Raw genomic sequence first — 20,134 nt, forward strand, 5'->3', positions numbered from 1 at the left:
TATGTGACCAGTATAATCTTTAAACTGAACTCTGGAGGATAGCTTTATGCTGGCTCTACTTATAAAAAATGGAAATGAGCCTTTAATATCTGCAGGGTGTCTGTGAAACGGGAGGCAACCTGGGGAATGTGGGCCTCAGCAAAGAAAGAGACATAGTGTGAGAGAGAGACACACACACACGCACACACACACAGAGATATGACGGAGTGACACTAGTTAATAATGACATCCTGTTCTCTCTGTCAATTGTGGGATGTAAAAGGTTTAAGCATATGTTTATGGTATATATCTGTTTTAGATCTAGGCATATGTTACTGTATGTGTCTATATGTGAAGATCCGTGGCAGAGGAGACAGCTCTCTATGACGGGTGCACACTTGTATAACTTGTATACACTTGTATCTTATATAAGCTGTATATTCTTCATACACCTTTTAAAACTATAACTACAGTTAAAAGTTAATGTTATGTTACAGAATGCAGTCTCTGTTAGAGTAAGTCAGAAATGAAAGGGGCCCCTTAAGAATGTGACCTTGAGAGACAGCTCCGAGCGAGACGAGCACAGAGATGAGAGCAGAAGAGAGAACTGGCCTTAAACTACAAAATACATATATGATGTGTGATCAATCAGTGTTTAAAGTATATGAGTACTGTATTGTACATGTATATGTATGTATATCTGTATATATCTGTATATGTATGTGTTAGGCTATGTACTGTATATTACGGCAGTCTGCCTCGTCTTCTTCTCTTACTGTCAGAACGAGAGAGGCCCATGTACGTGCAGAGTTAACCCTTGCAGCGAGGAAGCAGAGCAGACAGGCATACATGTTTAAATGACGTAATGGGGTTTTTCCCAGAAGAAAGTAATCTGTTACTTCTCCAACAAAGAGGCATTCATGTTCTGAGGTAAATGGGGTTTTCCCAGTAGAGGTAATGACAAAAATGGGAGGAGAGCCAGTCCCCACGAGCCGTGCATTGACTGGCTGGTGAAATGACATCACGGTGACAGCGCTGTATTTGGACCAATAAGCAGAAGAGATCTGGGGGCTTTATAAGGGCCAACTGGCGAGAGAAAGGCAGAGATTTTTACACTGAGCTGGAGAGATAGGAAGAGGCACAAGCCGTGCCAGATCAGACTTTTTAGAGAAATGGAGATCCTGCTGCCAGACACGGGGCACGAACCATGCAGAGATGAGATGTTCTGTTTTCTGCTTATTTTAAACTGAATGGAGATCCTGCTGCCAGACACGGGGCACAAGCCGTGCAGAGATGAGATGTTTTGTTCTGTGCATATTTTAACTGAAATGGACACTTTTCCACTTCAGTATCTTCTTGTAACTAGCTTTTTCTAATTAAAATTACCTCTTTATACATATGATTTGTATCCTTTCTTCGGACCAGACGACCGGGTAAGCATGAAATGTGTTTTGCATTGTAACTTCACCCCATGCAATTTTTGATTAATGATAAAAACTTTAGAAGTGTGGCATTATCAAATAAAGTAAAAGGAGACATATGATTATGCATTAAGGACTAAAGGTGCATTCTGTATAATGGGATTATCAAGTAAAGCCATACAGTGGTAATACGGCCAACCTAGTAGATTAAAGCAAAATAAATAAAAGTAAACTCTACGGCCAACCGAATAGATTAAAATAGAATAAAGTAAATACACCCCGCAACTCCAATCCATCAACTGTATGACTGGAGGGGACGGGGGGGTGTCTGTGTGTGAGCCGAGGTCGGCTGAGTTTAAGCCCTGAAGTTTATAGACACAATTGAGTCCTAGACGTCCCAAACTTCGCAGGACGCTGCTTGAAGCTGGGATTCGGACCAATGAGTTATGGGATAATCAATCTGACCTCGGTTTACGACCGGTACTCAACAGGAACGTTGTCAGGGCATTCCACATTACAGTTGCAGAGTAAAAAAATGCGACTCTCGGCAGGACCAGGTCAGTGGGGCTCCCTCTTGTGGTGTATTTTTGTGGACATCTCCTACTTTGGCTTTGTGTTCATTTGTTTGGAGATGTTACTGTACCATGAAGTGCAAGCGTAGTCAAAGTGACACTGAATGAGGCTCCAGCTAGGGTCCTCAGAGCGTTCCTATATATAAAAGAGGGAAAAAATCGTTTTTTTTATTAACCTTTGTAGTCACTTTTTGTGCCATCTTTTCGTTAGAGTGTGTGTGTGTGTGTGAGGCATAAGTTGTAAAGCTCTTTAGAAGAAAGTGCTATAAAAGTGCAGTCCATTCATGTCTTTGTGTCTCAACAGAGTTCAGCCCAGATAGCAGTGAAGGCCAGTGATAAGATCTTCTGTGAGATGATCCGCTCCATGCAGACGAGGCGCAAGGAGGTGAAGGACGTGATCAGAGCCCAGGAGAAGACTGCAGTCAGTCAGGCTGAAGGGGTCCTGAAGCAACTGGAACAGGAGATAGAGGAGCTGAGGAGGAGAGGGGTGGAGCTGGAGCACGCTGACGACCACATCCATTTCATTCAGGTTCACTATAAGATATTCAGTCTTATCCATAGGACTGACTGTAACCGTTTCTGATGAATATGCCTTTCATATGTCTTTGAACCCCATCCATTGTACTCCGGTTCACTAGCTATTCAGTCGTATAGATAGCATTAGGACTAACTGTTTCTACTCAATATGCCTTCCATACTTAAATCATATATATCTACGTTTACATTTCTGTGACTGCCCATGTACTTTTTTCAGTAGTAAAGTCAATAGAAATGTACGGTGAAACACTAGTATTCCTATGGTTCTACCATAGAAATACTATGTATATGGTTATTTCTATAGTGATTCACTATAGTATTTCTACAGCCATTTGTACATCTGAAGCAAAAAAACACAGAAATACTACAGTTTTACTGTAGGTGATTTTCAAATGAGTCTGATTGATTGATTGATTGATTGAAAACTTTAATGAACGGATTGCAGAATGGGTACAGTACAGTACTACTCAATACACACAATTGTTAAGGGGATGCAGACCAGAGAAAGACTTTTGTCTTGTTTACATCGAGGTCCCCCATTTCCAATTCATAATCACATTTATGACATACACCACATACAGATATAAAAATCTAATCTAATCTAATAAGGACATTTATGACATACATGACATACAGATATACAGTACCGTTACAGTGTCTGTCTCTTTTTGTTTTATATAATTTCTCTCTATCCAGGGTTTCCAGTCCTTCTCCAGTCCCAGTGTCTCTCCAGACTTACCCAGTATCGCTGTCCATCCTCTATATGACTTCAGGAATGTGAGTGATGCTGTTTCTGAGTTGAGAGACGAACTGAAGAACATCCTGAAGGATACGTGGCCGAAGATATCAGCAGAAGGTGAGATGAATATATACACTGTTGTAAAACATGAAGATATCAGGAGAAGGTGATGAATGAGAAGAAACTGTACATTGGAGGAGGTGGGGGGGGGGGGGGGGGGGGGTGGGTAGGTGGGGTGTGGGGGGGGAACTGTACATTGGAGGTGGTTGGTTGGTTGGGTGGGTGGGGTTGGTGGGATGGGTAGGCGGGTGGGGGTAACTGTACATTGGATTATGTTAGGGTTTGAAACCGACCTCAAACGCACGGCACAGACAGGTAGTTCAGAGTTAGCCAAATACTAGGGCGTATTTATTTTCAGAGTCAAAAAGGAGCAAGTAACAATCTTGAAACAAAGGGAAACTGCCTTCAGCAGAGTTATCTGCGGCTCTGCAGATCCTCTTGGTGTTCCAAGTTGGGAAAACGGTATTGACGCTGAAGCGGCTCTGCAGATACTCCCAGCTTCAACTCGAGGTGGAAAAGAGAGAGAGAGAGAGAGAGAGAGGTAAATAACAGTCCACATCACACAGAGGCAGTGCGGTCTCCTCCTCCCTTAGCTGAGTCCAGAACAAACAAACGATATCTTCAGTGTTCACCACAACACACAATTTAGCTGAGGGTCAGTGCAAAACAAAAACGATAAACTTCTGTGTCTCTTCTAAACACACACCCCAGCTGAGTCCAGTGCAAGCAAATGATAATCTTCAGTGTCTCCTTTAACACACAACTTAGCTGAGTCAAGTGTAAGCAAAAATAGAACTCTTCAGTGTTCTTCAAAACACACAAAACAGAATCGTCCAAAAAAGGGTTTGGTTCAAACTCACCAAAGCGCAAGAGTAACGTGGGTAAACGAGGCGCAGCTCAAAACGGGGGACAAGGTCTTCACCAGCGGCAATCCACAGATGTCCTGGAGGGAGAGTAGACGAGGCACAGCAACGGGGAACAACAGGCAGAAACAGAAGTATTCAAAACGACCCGACAACGATTGAAGGGAAGTCCCAGTATAAAAAGCCTCTGGGGCGCTAATCAAAAACTATGACAGGTGCGCGCTGGAATTGATACTTGCTCCAAAAGCGTGTGGCGGGGAATGCACCAATCAACACCTTAAAGGAGCGGAGCGTGTGGCGGGGAATGGACCAATCATCACAGTACCTTAAGAAGCCTGTGGCGGGGAATGAACCAATCCTCACAGTACCCCCCCCTCCACGGGAGCCACCCGGCGACCTACTCTGCCCCGGCCTGCCCGGACTGGACCGAAGGAAGCCGGCGATCAGGGGCACTGGAGAGGGGGACAAAGACAGAGGCCCGGAGAGGGGGACCGGAGACGGGGACAGAGGACCGGCGAGGGAGGCCGGAGACGGGGACTGGGACCCGGTGAGGGGGCTGGACGGCACCTGAAGACACTGGGCATGACAGGAGGGGCTCCACCCCCTGATGGTGCCGGAGGACCAGGCGATGTGGGGCTCATGCAGCGTGAGCCAGGGCCGACCCAGGACTACCGGGACAAGAGGGGATCTGGTAATGAAAAACTGGAGTCTCTCAACGTGGTTACCAGCCACGGTGAGGAGGACAGGACAGGTGCGTTGAGTGATGTCAGCCAGGCGGCGATGATCCAGCGCGAAGACCTCCAAGGGCCTCTCGAGGTCCTCAAGTGGAATGTTGGCCCGGGTGGCAAACTCAACGTCCAGGAAACTCCCATCAGCACCAGAGTCAATGAGTGCACCCACCGTTGCCCGCTGGTCCGCCCAGGCTAGGGTGACGCTCGTCAGACGGTTAGGTGGTGCACGGGTGGGGGAACAGGAAAAACGGCTCACCAGGATCTCCCGGGGTCCCAGCGAGCCTGGTCTTCTTGGCCGGGTAGGGCAATTGGAGACACGGTGTCCATCCCGGCCGCAGTAGAGGCAAAGGCCGGACCTGAGCCTGGACTCCCGTTCGGCCGGGCTAAGGCGGGTGCGTCCCAGCTGCATGGGTTCCTCCTTGGTCACAGCCCGGGAGGGAAAAAACCCACCAGTCACGGAGGGGGCAGGACGGTCAGCAGAACGGTCCCGAGGACGGGGGGTCTGGGGAACGTCTGGGGGTCCTAGTCGTGCTCGCTCACGCCTTCTCTCCCGGAGGCGTCCGTCGATGCGGATAGCGAGGCTGATCCTCGAGAGAATCGGGCTCCTCTTGGGTCGCGAGCTGGTCCCTTACTGCGTCGTGGAGCCCCCTCAGGAAGGTGAGATGAAGCGCTTGATCGTTCCAACCGCTCTCCGTTGCGGCCAGTCTGAACTCCAGCGCGTAGTCCCTGACACTGCCACTGCCCTGCCGGAAGGTGCCCAACCGAGCTCCTGGGTCCTGGCCACGAGCTGGGTGGTGGAAAACCCTTCGGAGCTCTGCCACGAAGTCTGGGTAGGAGAAACAAAAATCGGCCCTCATAGCCCAGGAAGCAGTGACCCACTGTGCTGCTCGGCCCGTGAGCAGGTTAGTCATGTAGGCTACTCGGGCTCCCTCTGACGAAAAACGGCTGGGTTGATGAAGGAAGACCAACTCACACTGCATGATGAATGTGGCACAATCCTCGAAGTTACCCTCGAACAGACGTGGTTCGGAGAGACGGGGCTCCCGAGGTGCGAGGTCTGCCGCGGCTGCGGGTGGTGATCTGGCTGAGACTCCTGGGACAGGTGGGTTTAAAAGCAGAGTGTTTAATGCAGTACTGAGAGCCTGTGCAGAATAACAGCCTGCTGATTACCCTGGGTAGTCTGCTGGGTAGCCAGAGTGTCAAGGGCATCCAGAATGAGCTGGACCTGGGCCCGGAGGTCCTGTAAACCAGCCGCAGCCGCACCCAACTGTTGGGTGTGGTCGTTGACCACCTGGATCTGGACCGCCAAGGCTGCCCTGACCCTGTCTGTGTCGGCTGAGGTCGTCATGGGTCGGGTCGTAATGTTAGGGTTTGAAACCGACCTCAAACGCACGGCACAGACAGGTAGTTCAGAGTTAGCCAAATACTAGGGCGTATTTATTTTCAGAGTCAAAAAGGAGCAAGTAACAATCTTGAAACAAAGGGAAACTGCCTTCAGCAGAGTTATCTGCGGCTCTGCAGATCCTCTTTGTGTTCGAGGTGGGGAAACGGTATTGACGCTGAAGCGGCTCTGCAGATACTCCCAGCTTCAACTCGAAGTGGAAAAGAGAGAGAGAGAGAGGTAAATAACAGTCCACATCACACAGAGGCAGTGCGGTCTCCTCCTCCCTTAGCTGAGTCCAGAACAAACAAACGATATCTTCAGTGTTCACCACAACACACAATTTAGCTGAGGGTCAGTGCAAAACAAAAACGATAAACTTCTGTGTCTCTTCTAAACACACACCCCAGCTGAGTCCAGTGCAAGCAAATGATAATCTTCAGTGTCTCCTTTAACACACAACTTAGCTGAGTCAAGTGTAAGCAAAAATAGAACTCTTCAGTGTTCTTCAAAACACACAAAACAGAATCGTCCAAAAAAGGGTTTGGTTCAAACTCACCAAAGTTTCAAGTTTCAAGTTTCTTTAATAGTTGTCATACAGAAGTACAGAATACTTTTGTACAAAATGCTTCTTACTGTTGCGCTCCAGAGACTGTGCAAGACAAGATAAGTATGAAATAAAAACATAGTAAAATTAGAAGTAAAAAAAAAAAAAAAGGTCACAGTGTTCAGTTTAGACATGTACAATGTTCGATGCAGAATAGACGTAGTTACCATACAATATACAATACTGTGCAGTGTACTAATATACAATACTATATACAATACTATATAGTGCAAGGCAGAAATGGAGAAATGGGACGAGTGTACTAATATATAATAATATATACAATACTATATAGTGCAAGGCAGTAATGGAGAAATGGGACGAGGTGCAATTTAGGTACAATTCACAGTAGGTGTACGAGTTGTAGTGCAAATCCTTTATCAATCAATATAAAGTGTAAGTGTGTTTGTGTGATCTAAAGTGTGGAGAGTGGGTGCTGCAGTGTGTTGTTTGTTTGAGTGAGTGTGTGCGTGTGGGTGTGTGTGCTGTGTGCATTTGATGGTTGTTGCATAGTGATTATTGTTCGTTTAGCGATTATTGTTCGTTTAGCAGCCTGATGGCCTGGGGATAGAAGCTTCTTCTGAGTCTTTCTGTGCTCGCCTTAAGACTCCGGTATCGCTTGCCTGACCGCAGCAGTTCAAAGAGGCAGTTGTTCGGGTGGCTCGAGTCCTTAATAATTCTCTTAGCCTTCCTCTTGCACCGCTTGTAGTAAATGTTCTGGAGGGTGGGAAGCCCCCCTCCAATTGTGCGTTCGGCTGAACGTGTCACTCTTTGTAGTCTGCTACGGTCTTGTGCAGTGCTATTCCCAAACCAGGAGGTGATGTTGCCGGTCAGGATGCTCTCTATTGTACATGAGTAGAAGTTCCTAAGGATCTTCTGACTGACTTGGAACTTCCTTAGGCGCCTGAGGAAGTAGAGGCGTTGTCGTGCCTTCTTCACTACACTGTCAATGTGTGTGGTCCATGTCAAGTCCTCGGATATGTGGGCTCCGAGGTACTTGAAACTGTTCACTCTCTCAACCGGTGCCCCGTCGATGCTGAGGGGGCTGTAGTCCTTGACCCCCGACCTCCTGAAGTCCACAATCATCTCTTTTGTTTTGCTGACGTTCAGGGAGAGGCAGTTCTCCTGACACCACTGTGACAGGTTCTCTACCTCTTCCAGGTAGGCCCTTTCGTCGTTGGCAGAGATCAGGCCCACCACTACTGTGTCATCAGCAAATTTGATGATGGTGTTGTTGTTCCGCTGTGCTACGCAGTCATGTGTGTACAGGGAGTAGAGGAGGGGGCTCAGAACACAGCCCTGGGAGTAACGCGGGTAAACGAGGCGCAGCTCAAAACGGGGGACAAGGTCTTCACCAGCGGCAATCCACAGATGTCCTGGAGGGAGAGTAGACGAGGCACAGCAACGGGGAACAACAGGCAGAAACAGAAGTATTCAAAACGACCCGACAACGATTGAAGGGAAGTCCCAAGCCTCTGGGGCGCTAATCAAAAACTATGACAGGTGCGCGCTGGAATTGATACTTGCTCCAAAAGCGTGTGGCGGGGAATGCACCAATCAACACAGCACCTTAAAGGAGCGGAGCGTGTGGCGGGGAATGGACCAATCATCACAGTACCTTAAGAAGCCTGTGGCGGGGAATGAACCAATCCTCACAGATTATCGACGAAACCTTACTTGGTCCTGAAGTCACCTAGGGTCTATGTTCTGTTCTGATGACATCAGAACCAATACTCTGCGTTGTGAATTGCCCGTCCTAAAAACCCTGGTACTTTCAAAAGACCATAACTCTGGTCTTGTTCGACGGCAGCTAAGCAGGAGAAATGAAGGAGAAGTTGTACCAGCATCTGTTTAATTCAAAGTTAAAAGTGTAATTACAATCGTTCTGGTTCAATTAAAATAAAGAACGCTATTGGCTTTAAGGTACCGAAGCACTATGCCGCTTGCCCTACTAATAAAGCAGATTAAAGTATGAATTGTCTTTGTTCTCTGTTGATAACAAAGACCGTGTTCTCAGTTCCAAAAGCTTCTCCTCTGTGTGTTCCTTTGTTCCTGCCGTCCTCTGTGTGAAAAGGTGGGTGTCGTCCTGTGTTTGTTCTGTTTCAGAGTGTCCTTACAGTCACAGCACCCCATTTTATCCCTGAGCCAGAAACCCTGGGCGTGACGTCACCAAGTGACCTCACGCATAGGATTTCCACCCAATCGCGAGCCTTCCCAGAGTATTTGAAAAAGAGGTGGCCCTTAAGCCCAATAGTTCTCGTTTGACTGTTTTAGAACTAGGTAAAAATAGTCTTAATATACTGGGGATTTAAGTCTTCCAAACAATCTTTCTGGATTTAATTCAATAGCTATAAACAGTTTATATTTAGCTTTCATTAATAATATGTTCCCCCATGATTTACCAAGACTCTTTAACCTAGAGACCACATTGTTTCATCTCATTCTGAAGTACAAACATATTTCCTCTTTAACCAGTATAATCACAGCATATAATCACACCATTCTATTCAGCATCATCAGTCCAACATAACAGTCATATATGCAGGTATTTCACATTGAGGGTAAACATTCTAAGGTATTTCTTTAACCTCTTCATTATTTTCTATGTGGGATTTCTTACTTGGAGACCAAATGGTGTTCTCCTGTGTTTAACTAGGGCTTATCTAACATCCTTCCTGTCCCACACCCTGAAGAAACCAGGTGGCTCTTTTGTTCTAGAACCCCCGAAGGGCTTATTCAAACAGTTCTTTATCTTTTACAGCCGGCTGTTTGAGTAGCCCGACACACAACCTATTGTGGGGGTTCTTGCGTTAGTAAACAACCCTATCTATTTAGAGAGACAGGGAAAAAGGGCAGAGTAATTTAATCGCCAGAAGAATGTAACTTCTCCCCCTACTGTCCCAACTGCTTTGGCCCTTTGGTTGACTGAATAGGACAGCTGTTTTCTGATCAAAGCTTAATCTTATGACCTTTTCTATTAGGAACATTTTCCCAATACATTTTAGGATTTATGGTTTATCAAATAATACTACAGTCCACACTCGGATAGAGATTAACTATCCTTAATTAGCTAGTGTAATATGCTAAACATAGATCCTAACTTCTGCTTACTACTACCTGGATAAAAATTAAAACATTTTAAATCATACTTGGATAAAATACATACGGCATCCCACACTCGGATCCTAAAAAATCAAAACAACATTATTTTTCTACATCTCTTTCCTATGTATAGCTCAAACATCTTTATTTGCAGTCCATTTTCATAACCGGGAGAGGGGGGTCAATGTTTTCTGGATTGACCTGGCCACCCCCTCCTCATTTCTCAGAGACGGTGCAGATCAAGACTGCTGATCTCACTCTTAATGCTACCACCAACTCTTGGCTTCAAAACAGGGAGGTAGAATCAGAAAGCCAGTTGACTTCCGATCCCTCCCCTTCTTCTGTCGAGGCCTCATGCCTCGTGCTGTCACTCAAATAGGGGCATGACCCCCTGCTGTATTGGCATGTTCAGTTGAACCAGGAGCTCTTCCCTCGGATGTCAGTTGCGTCGATCTCAGGTGGGGTGATTAGATCTCCCCTCTGGCGCTGTCACGGCTGTTGAGGAGGTTGTGTTGTCTCCTACAGTCGTCGCTGGCTCAACCCCCGTTGACCCTCGGAATAGTGGAAGAGGTTTGATTCTCCCCACCCTCCGCCTGGTCGTTGATAGGGGCGATAGGGGCTCCACCCCCTCGCTCGATGACACCCGGTCAGTTGCTAAGGTCTGTTGACAGCCGGAGCAGTTGATGAGGCCTTGCCGCCTGTCTCCTCGTAGATTGCCTGTCGTTTGGCCTCTCTCGTTCCCCTCCGAAGCCTCAAGATTCGGTCACTGCGTTGGCCGGAACTCTCAATGCTTGAGAGTTAGGCTTTTCCTGGATCTCTTGGTACCCGCAGTGTTGTGGTTCCCCATGGAACCGCTGGGTAGACACTAGCCAGTGTCCTGGATCAACAGTACCGATGGAGTCCTTGGTCTTCCTCGTACCACACTCTGATGACTGCTGACTCCCCAATCTCCCATTCATATCCTGCAGTGAGTATATATCGCTTCGGTGGACAGCGCAGGTTACTTCTATCACAATAATTGATTGAGAATCCATATTTTTCCTCCCTCAGACACTCTTTACTGGTCTGAGTTTGACAACTTTCTTTTCTTTTCCAAATCATTTATCTGTATATTTCATGGCTTCTAGATCGTTAATATTCAAAATTCAGAAAAATTCACATGGCTCTCATTATATTATGCTGATTATGCTGTCAAAACAGTATAACCCCACTACCCTTTGATGTGGAATAATATTCTAAACATCATACCTCTGTTTCTGGACAGCTGCCTCGAGGCCCGGACAGCCAATACTGACGAGACCTCTCCCCCAGTAGTCCTACACGCACGGCAACAATTCACAGTCCGCTTTAAACACACATCTTTCACACGCTCCGCCAGCCTCTAACAAGCTGTCAGAGTCCCCCACAAGCCAATTATCAATTGCACATGTCCACACCCTACACAAAGGCTATTTGGCCAATGGCGACCAAAACCTACTGAGCTTATCAATGTACAGAGAATCATGTTTCCCAACACTTCACCAATCGCGACACAACCCCCAGATCCTAGATGAGCGGAGAACAAAAACCATGAACCAGCTCTAGTCCATTCACATTGTTCTCAGCCCACCATATGGACATATACTACCAGTCCTGCTGTGTCGCGATTCCACCCAGCCTGTCAGGTCCTAAGAAAAAATAGAGAAAAGAAACAAAATCAAAGAAAAACATGCCAAAACCACAAATGAAACAATAAACAAAATTTGTGAGCATTGCTTTTTTAACTCACTCTTAGAAACAAAATTAACCTATCATCTAGGGGCGTAACCACCCCCGTATATACTAAGAAACAAAATGAAAAAATCAAAAGAATAAACAAAATGAAAACTTCCGGCCTAAGGCAGGAATTGCTTGTAAAACACTAGGAAAGAAAAACGAAAAGAAATAAACGCCTATATCTATTATTCCTGATTATTGATGTTCGTCTATCAATATCTTAAAACCTAGGAAAGACTATAGGTCTTCTTAATTTCAAAATCATGCAGTCCACACTTTGACCAAACTGATTATTGATCAAGCATGGATAATTAGTACTGATCACAAGCAGACGCAGTGTCACATCATTTCACTGTCTAATATTTCCTGTCTAATATTAACTGTTTTAACCCAGTTCAGAGTCCACATGACCTCAAAAGCCATTGCGGTGACAATTTTTCTCTCTTTCTCCCATCTGTGCAGCTTGGCCAGGCTGCACAGGTGGGAGACATCAAAAATCGTCCACCATACCATTCTCTCTTACGTTTTCCTTACTGCCACAGCAAGAGTTGATCAGAAACACTGTAGCAAAAAGGAAAATCCATGATTGGTATATTTCCCTACTGGGAATATTTGATTTGATGTTTTTGTTAGTCCGATTAGTTCATGCATCCGTCAGTTACTTCATCACTCCATGTTAGTCACCCATCCATTTTAGTAACTTCCACGCATGGCCTAATCACCTAACCCCTCTATATATTTTTTATTCTATTTTTATTCTAATCAGTAGTATATATTTTTTATTCAATTCATTCTATTTTTATTCTAATCAGTTGTATATATTTTTTATTCAATTCATTTTCATTTTTAATACCTATCTATATTCTTTATTCTGCCGGCGGCCTCTGCAGACATGACCTTTGAAAATGACCTATCAGTCCACAGATCCAGCAAACCTGTCCTTGTCTCCTCGTTTGTGGGACCCTGTGGGCCCCCCGCCTGTAATCGGATGGCCCTGGGTTCATCGGGCCCAGAGTCTGTCCTTGCTCTCTGCCATTACCGCCATGGCTCTCACCTCTGACAGTCCCTTCCTGGTCTCGCCCCCCTTGAGCCTGTTCTGGGGAGAAAACCACGTACCTATTTTGTTCAGCCACCGTTCTTTGAGCCTGCTGTTGGGAGGGGTCTGGAAACCTACCCCGCCCGAGGCTCTCAGCACCCTGTCGAGGCCCCGCTCCCTGTCTGGGCAACGGGGCACAGGGCATTGCTTGATCACGGCGGCCTAATTCCGACGCCCGAAGCATGACCTCAATCACTGTACCATCTAGCAGTACATTGTTTCTCGCCAGTTCTTGCTCCAGTCTCTGCGTCTCGTGTGCGGCTAATTCCGACGCCCGAAGCATGACCTCAATCACTGTACCATCTAGCAGTACATTCTTTCTCGCCAGTTCTTGCTCCAGTCTCTGCGTCTCGTGTGCGGCCTGACCAATCTCCAGCTGTGTCTTCATCAGGTCTCGATGCACTGCCTCATGTCGTCCGAACGCTGCTATAAACGCTCTCTGTTGTCTATAGGTCGACGCCTCTCCCCCCATCTCAGCGCTGGCGGTCTGACTTCCCATCTCCGGGCCCCGCCTCTCATCTTGACTCTGGTGCTGAGGGGGTTCTGGACCGGGGGGACTTGCGGGCTGTGGACACTGTTCTTGATACCGACCCTGGTTTTGCCCGTGTCTGCCTCTTCGTCTGTTATTCCATCGCGGACCTCCTCCTCTGGGTTGAGGACGATACTCTCCTCCTCGGGGTCGATATTCTTGGTCACAGTCCCTAGCTGTATGTCAGAGATTTTCGCACGCCCAGCACACCACCCTGGCCCTTGCTGACTGGCTCCTCGTCCCCTGGCCACGCCTCTCAGTTTGGTGCTGATGTTGGGGGTGGGGGAACCTGGGCAAGGGACACTGGTGGTCTGTAAATTGCAGTCATCTGCAATGGCCACTCCAGCGTGGATCGGCTCTGGTAATACAGTTGTCTCTGGATCTCTCTCCCCAAAGACCCCCTGTGTTGGGGTTAAAGACATTATTTCCAGTCCCTCCGTCACACTGGTCTCAGGAGGGGAGTCAGTCACATTCAAATCAATCAGGTTAACGTCACTGTTCAATTCGGTCAATGAAATGTCTGCAGAAGTTATCGGCATTTCCCCCCCATTGGCCTGACTACTATTGGCCATTTTTATATTGCTTCTATTTATTATACTATGGGTTAAAGAAATAGACTAATTGTCGACTCTCGTTTTCGTTATCTTATTTTTTCTTCTAATTGTTCCTATCAAAGCTGGTGAAACCCCATTCACACTCCTTTCAAACACTCGTAATATCACCGTTTGGAAAAACCTGTTTCTCTGTACTTAAACTATTTTTACAAACTTTGGGCTTCGGGGACAAGTTCAAGAAGGCGGAGGGCAGCGCCACGGTGGAGCCCAAAGGTCACGCATTATTATTATTATTATTATCATCACGTTTCAGGTTTTGTTTTATTTGTCACATAAGGTACATTGCAGTGAAATGCTTGGTTCTGTGTGAGCCTCCTGAGATTGTGCTTCATACAACAAATTGTGTTTGTTTTTAACAGCGGATGTTCAAAACCCAACCGTTGAAATTGATTAGAAAAAAATAATGGAATCTTTTTTTGTTTCTCACGTTCAGCTTTCGGTACGTCTGCGTTCGGCACTGTGTTTCCAGAAGCAGCCCCCTCACCGGCAATTCTGCTGGGCTACTGGCACACGTTGAAGAACCTGGAGGGCAGCTGGGACTGTGACGTGTGCTGTGTGCAGAACCAGGCTGCCGCCCTGCAGTGTGTCGCCTGTCAGTCCACCAGACCAGGAGCCACGGTGGAGCCCAAAGGTCACGCATTATTATTATTATCATCACGTTTCAGGTTTTGTTTTATTTGTCACATAAGGTACATTGCAGTGAAATGCTTGGTTCTGTGTGAGCCTCCTGAGATTGTGCTTCATACAGTAAAAGCACAATCTGGGGGCTTTTATTTATAAAATATTGTTTATTAGCACCAGTTAAATTTAATTAACAGTCTAATTTTATGTCACATTTCAATCTGGGAATTAATAAGTGAAACCAAAAGGACCACATGGTTTACCTTTAAAATTGATCTAATTGTGTTTGTTTTTAACAGCGGATGTTCAAAACCCAACCGTTGAAATTGATTAGAAAAAAATAATGGAATATTTTCTTTTGTTTCTCACCTTCAGCTTTCGGTGCGTCTGCGTTCGGCACCTCCTCGGAGTCCAGCGCCGGGGGTTTCAAGTTCGGCACGTCGTCAAACTCCACCTGTGGCTTTGGGGGGTTCAAATTTGGGGGCACGCCCTCGGGTTCCACCTCGTCCTCGTCGACCTACGGCTTCAAGTTCGGCACGTCGTTTGGCAACTCCTTGTCGGAAGCCTCTAAAGACACGTGCGGATCGTCGGGGTTCAAATTCGGCGGCTCGTCCAAAGGCTTCAAATTCGGGGCCTCTGCCCCCAAGCCTTCCTTCTTCTTCAGAAAACCGGACCCTCCCAAAGAGCAGCAGCCGCCCGAAGCATGACCTCAATCACTGTACCATCTAGCAGTACATTCTTTCTCGCCAGTTCTTGCTCCAGTCTCTGCGTCTCGTGTGCGGCCTGACCAATCTCCAGCTGTGTCTTCATCAGGTCTCGATGCACTGCCTCATGTCGTCCGAACGCTGCTATAAACGCTCTCTGTTGTCTATAGGTCGACGCCTCTACTTATTATTATTATTATTATTATTATTATTATTATTATTATTATTATTATTATTATTATTATTATTATTATTATTATTATTATTATTATTATTATTATTATTATTATTATCATAAAACGGGTGTGAAATATTACTCTCCATGTTATTTGGCCATATGCTACTTACTACCCTCTAGTGGTGAGCTGTGATAACGGCAGAGTCTCTGCTCTGGCTTCAGTGTTGGATATCTATTCTTTTTTTTGTTCCTTTATTGTTGCCTATTTCTGTCATAAAACGGGTATGAAATATGACTCTTCTCTCTCCCTATTGTCAATAAACATGATGTTTGACCCATAAACCCAGTGTGTGTGGTGTTGCTTGATTGATTGAAAACTTTATTAACAGATTGCAGAATGGGTACAATACAGTACGGCTCAATACACAATTGTTAAGGGTATGCAGACCAGAGAAAGACTTTCGTCTTGTTTACATCAGGGTCCCCCATTTTCAATTCATCATAACCTATATGACATACATGACATACAGATAGACAGTACTGCACTACTGCTACATCTATACATTTATGACATACCAGATTTACAAATACAGTACTGTTTGTGATACAAAAAGAGTAAAAAAAAGAAAAGAGTATATACATTTGACGAAGAAACTACATTGGAAGAGGTGGGGGGGAACTGTACATTGGAGGTGGTTGGGTGGGTGGGGGCGGATGGGTAGGCAGGGGTGGGGGTATAACTGTACATTGGATTATCGACGAAACCTTACTTGGTCCCAAGAAGAGGGTCTTGTGTATTATTGGGTTTAATAGGACATTTACTGTACATTGGAGGGGGTTGGGTTAGGACATTTACAGGGGCCAGTTTCGAATTGCAGTCTCCCGTAGGTGTTCTTTGAGAGTGGTTTTAAAAGTGGGTAGTGATTCACATTCCTTTACAGCTGTGGGTAGGGCGTTCCACATTGATGTGGCATAATTGCGGAACGTGTTTAGTCCCTTGTTTGAGCCGAATCTGGGTTTAACATGATTTGTGGAGCTCCCTCTGGTGTTGTGGTCGTGGTATTCACTGACCTTTGGGAAGTATTTTGACATGTACATGGGTACCTTAGTCATGTAGTGTATCTTGTAGACCAGGCCCATAGCAAGTTGCTGTAATCTGTGTTGCCCATGTAATGGGAATTATTAAAGGACAAACGATGAGCCGCTTACATTAATCATTCTGAGTCATTATTAATAATAATAGAAAGGTTTATTTAATAAAGAAAGTTCATGACAGCGTGGCCACGCTGCCAGACCAGTCACCCGCCAGAGACAGACATGTTTACCCCCTAGCGTCTGACAGGGACTGGCCTCGAGGCCTCGTCCGACACACAATTGAATACATGAAATTACGTAGAAGAAAACAAAATGGCTGGTTAGAGAAATTAATAATACGACTATGTTATGGCTAAGCCTGGAAGGAAAAAACAGCTCCATCTTACAGTTCCCATGACCTTGGGTTATAGCTCTATGGCTGGTAGGAACAGCAACTTCATTACGACTGAGAGAATGATAGAGTATCTTAAAGAGACATACACACATTAACCAGTAAATCTGGTTGGACTGAAACTCAAGCTGTATGACATGATAAAATAACAGAGACTCATAATGACATGATAATATATTCCACGACAGTTCCCTCCTCTTGATAATTATTAATCACAATCATTTATCATTTCATAAAGACAACAAAAAATATTATCATTCAAACACAGATTATAATAACCCAGCAAAAACTATTTTTATTATCTAAAAAACAAAAGGTCCTCTGCATAGACCCCGTGTCACGTGCAAAAGAGAAGTTGTCATAACAGCAACCCTCATTAGCGTCTCTTTGCAAATGCCCAGACGGATGGTCGGAGGACTCAAGGGTACAGTGTCCAGTCTCTGGTTTTGTCAAGGCCATACTTCTCCCACCACCAAGCTGAAAAATTGAAATCACAAAAGAAAACACAGGGCAGTACCTTGCAAGATAGACTGCGCTCACGAAATATAACATAGCGAAAACAGAATACACGTGACTGCATGCTCCGGGAGATAGCCAAAACAAAACAAAAACAATCTGCAGACTCCTCACAAAGAATGAAAAAAATAACTGGTTACTATTATAATGCACAACATATTACAAAATCTCCACCTGAATCAAAGAAAGTTCATTACATCATTACCTAACATCTTTTAGGACGATACTGTAATATCTGCATGTATTGTGGTTCAAACCTAAGCATTGTGGGTAAAACTTGCCTCATCCCGGAAACGGTCTCTTCTCCCTCCCCCGGTCGCTGGTCCAAGCACCCCCCCTCTGCAGTCCATGTATGCCGTGGCTCGGTCCTGATGATCCTCCCCTCCGATGCAAGGAGCCTGTCCGGTGAATGGCTTAGACCTGCTGGAAACTGTCTCTAAGATCTTTATCTCAGGACCACTGATCCTATCAGACTGGAGTCAGCTGTCGGTTGATGGTCTTAGCGCCCCATCGTTCACTAGCCGATAGGCCCTCTGCCTCCTAGTTCTGGAGCAGATTGGGACAGCTTACTTTCACAGAAACCAGCTGTAGTCGGTCCCCCCACTCAGGCCCTTGGTTGTGGCCCTGATGGAACAGGCCTGCTAGAAACTGTCTCAGTGTCCATGCTGTAGCTGCAGAGTGGAGCTCTGGTCCAGTAGATTAGCTGGGCCAGCTTGTCTCCCCGTAATCAGCTGTAGTCGGTTCCCCCGTCAGGTTCTGCTGGAAACCGTCTCACAGATCTGATGGTCACGGAGTACTGTCCATGTGTCACCGCTGTAACTGCAGAAGCCTGGTACAGACAGTGGTCCTCTGCGCGTCCTCCTCTTGGTCAGAGATGGGTGCCCGGACCGCAAGGAGAGTGAAGAGACCGTTCAGCGAGACCCCACCACAGAAAAAAGAAAGAAAAAACCATCAGTACATAGCTCAAATACAACTGAGGTTTTTGACCTAGGCTTTCTGATACTTATTGTTATGGGAGATTTATAATATAATATGAGCAATAACTTGTAATGTTATCAGTACATGGCTCAAACACAACTGAACACAATCACGTGCACTCCTGTGACATACGAATACGATTAAAGAGAGAGAAAGAAAATAAAGAATTAATAATAAAAAAAACTGTATTCTGAAGCTGGACGAAGGTCATTCAATCACACTGTCACTCAGGGGTGACATGTTGTAGTTCTCACCTCCTTACCAGAGGACAGGTCTAAGACTGAACTGAACTTAAAGGGGAGACACTGCAGGTGAACTAATATATATCACACTGAAACTTCCCCAGTTCACTACTTACATTTAAGACACTACCTTTTTTTTTTTTTTTTTTATCACATGAGGCCTGATCTACTTAAATATGCACTAATTTGCATATAATTCCAGGACAGAAATCTGAACATTGGATAAAGCCATTTTCAAAATTATAGCTCTATTCAGTCATTGTTATGGCAAAATTCCATACTATGCCAAATCAGATATGAATAGAACTGGACAAACCAAATAAACAAAAAAAATAAAAGACAAAAAATAAAACCCCACTCTCGCTGGCAGTGTGCTAAACATCCTGCCTCCGAACCACTCCTTCTATCGCCCTTTGCTAAGCCAACACATTTCGATCACCGTGTGTATTGAGCCCTACTGTACTTGTCCTGGCTGAAGAAATCTGATTCTGACTCCCCAATAAATCTGCTTTCCCAGTTCATTACTGAGCCCACCAGACCACACCTTAAAAATTACTCTAGGTCTAGCCTTATTGATTTGATAGTTTTTTTCCCTTTTCTAGTGGGGTTCAACGAATAATTTTTTTTTTTTTTTTTTTTTAGATGACCTTCTTCGTTCTGGAGACCCTCAAATTATAGGAACAAATGTACTGTTCTGCGGGCAAGGCTGACTACTATGGCTGCTTTACAAGGAAAACAAAACGGATCTATGAGCAATAACTTGTTCTGAGGCCAAAGTTTGAAATAAGGAATAGAAGATAGTTTTAATTCCTCACATTGATCAATTGATAAGGAATGCGCAGTTGGTAATCAGACCATGTAAACAAATGTCCGATCACCAAGTGAGAGCGATCTTTCGTTCGGCAAGACAGTTAATATACACATATGACGTGGAAGGAGTTGCAACACCATTCACCCTGGGGATTGGCTGAAATGACTATTATGGCTGCTTTACAAGGAAAACAGAGCGGATCCCATAACAATGTCACTTATGGCCTTATAGCAAGGATCAACATAGATCATAACCAAATTGTTTTGACTGGCTAATGTGTGCTTCTCTTAAAGAGAGGCGCACACATTACGCTGCTATATGCTCAATACAACCCCACAATGGTATGAAAATATATTCCCATGACCCTCCTTTGATACTATAATCAATAATTACCACCATACAAAGACAACAACAACAAAAAAAATATCTATCATCCTCTCATATTAAAGTTGAAAACTGTGTGATCTCCGAGCAGAGCGAAATTTGTGTTGCCTTCTTGGTAATTTAATCAATTGATGCTACAGGTGAGGATAACTTAGAGTCTTTTTATTAAGTTGGCTGCTCTCAAACATCTGGTTTTAGAGCCAAACTTAGTACAACATCTGCCATCAC

General features: G+C 45.3%; 1 protein-coding gene across 2 annotated transcripts in view; it reads left to right on the forward strand.

Moving 5' to 3' along the window:
- Positions 1-15,704, forward strand: part of LOC311239112 (uncharacterized protein) — a 41,481-nt gene extending 25,777 nt beyond the window's left edge. Inside the window, exons 3-6 of one of the 2 annotated variants that reach the window (XM_084327359.1) lie at positions 2,277-2,501; positions 3,206-3,365; positions 14,420-14,617; positions 14,983-15,704. In XM_084327359.1, coding sequence (XP_084183485.1) covers positions 2,277-2,501; positions 3,206-3,365; positions 14,420-14,617; positions 14,983-15,314 — 915 coding nt within the window. In that variant the 3' untranslated portion in view covers positions 15,315-15,704. The remainder of the gene's footprint in view (positions 1-2,276; positions 2,502-3,205; positions 3,366-14,419; positions 14,618-14,982) is intronic. The other variant, XM_084327360.1, reaches the window with a different exon arrangement.
- The last annotated feature ends 4,430 nt before the right edge of the window (positions 15,705-20,134 follow it).

Source organism: Notolepis coatsorum (assembly GCF_963971535.1).
Source record: "Notolepis coatsorum genome assembly, chromosome: 13".
NCBI classification, from domain to species: Eukaryota; Metazoa; Chordata; class Actinopteri; order Aulopiformes; family Paralepididae; genus Notolepis; species Notolepis coatsorum.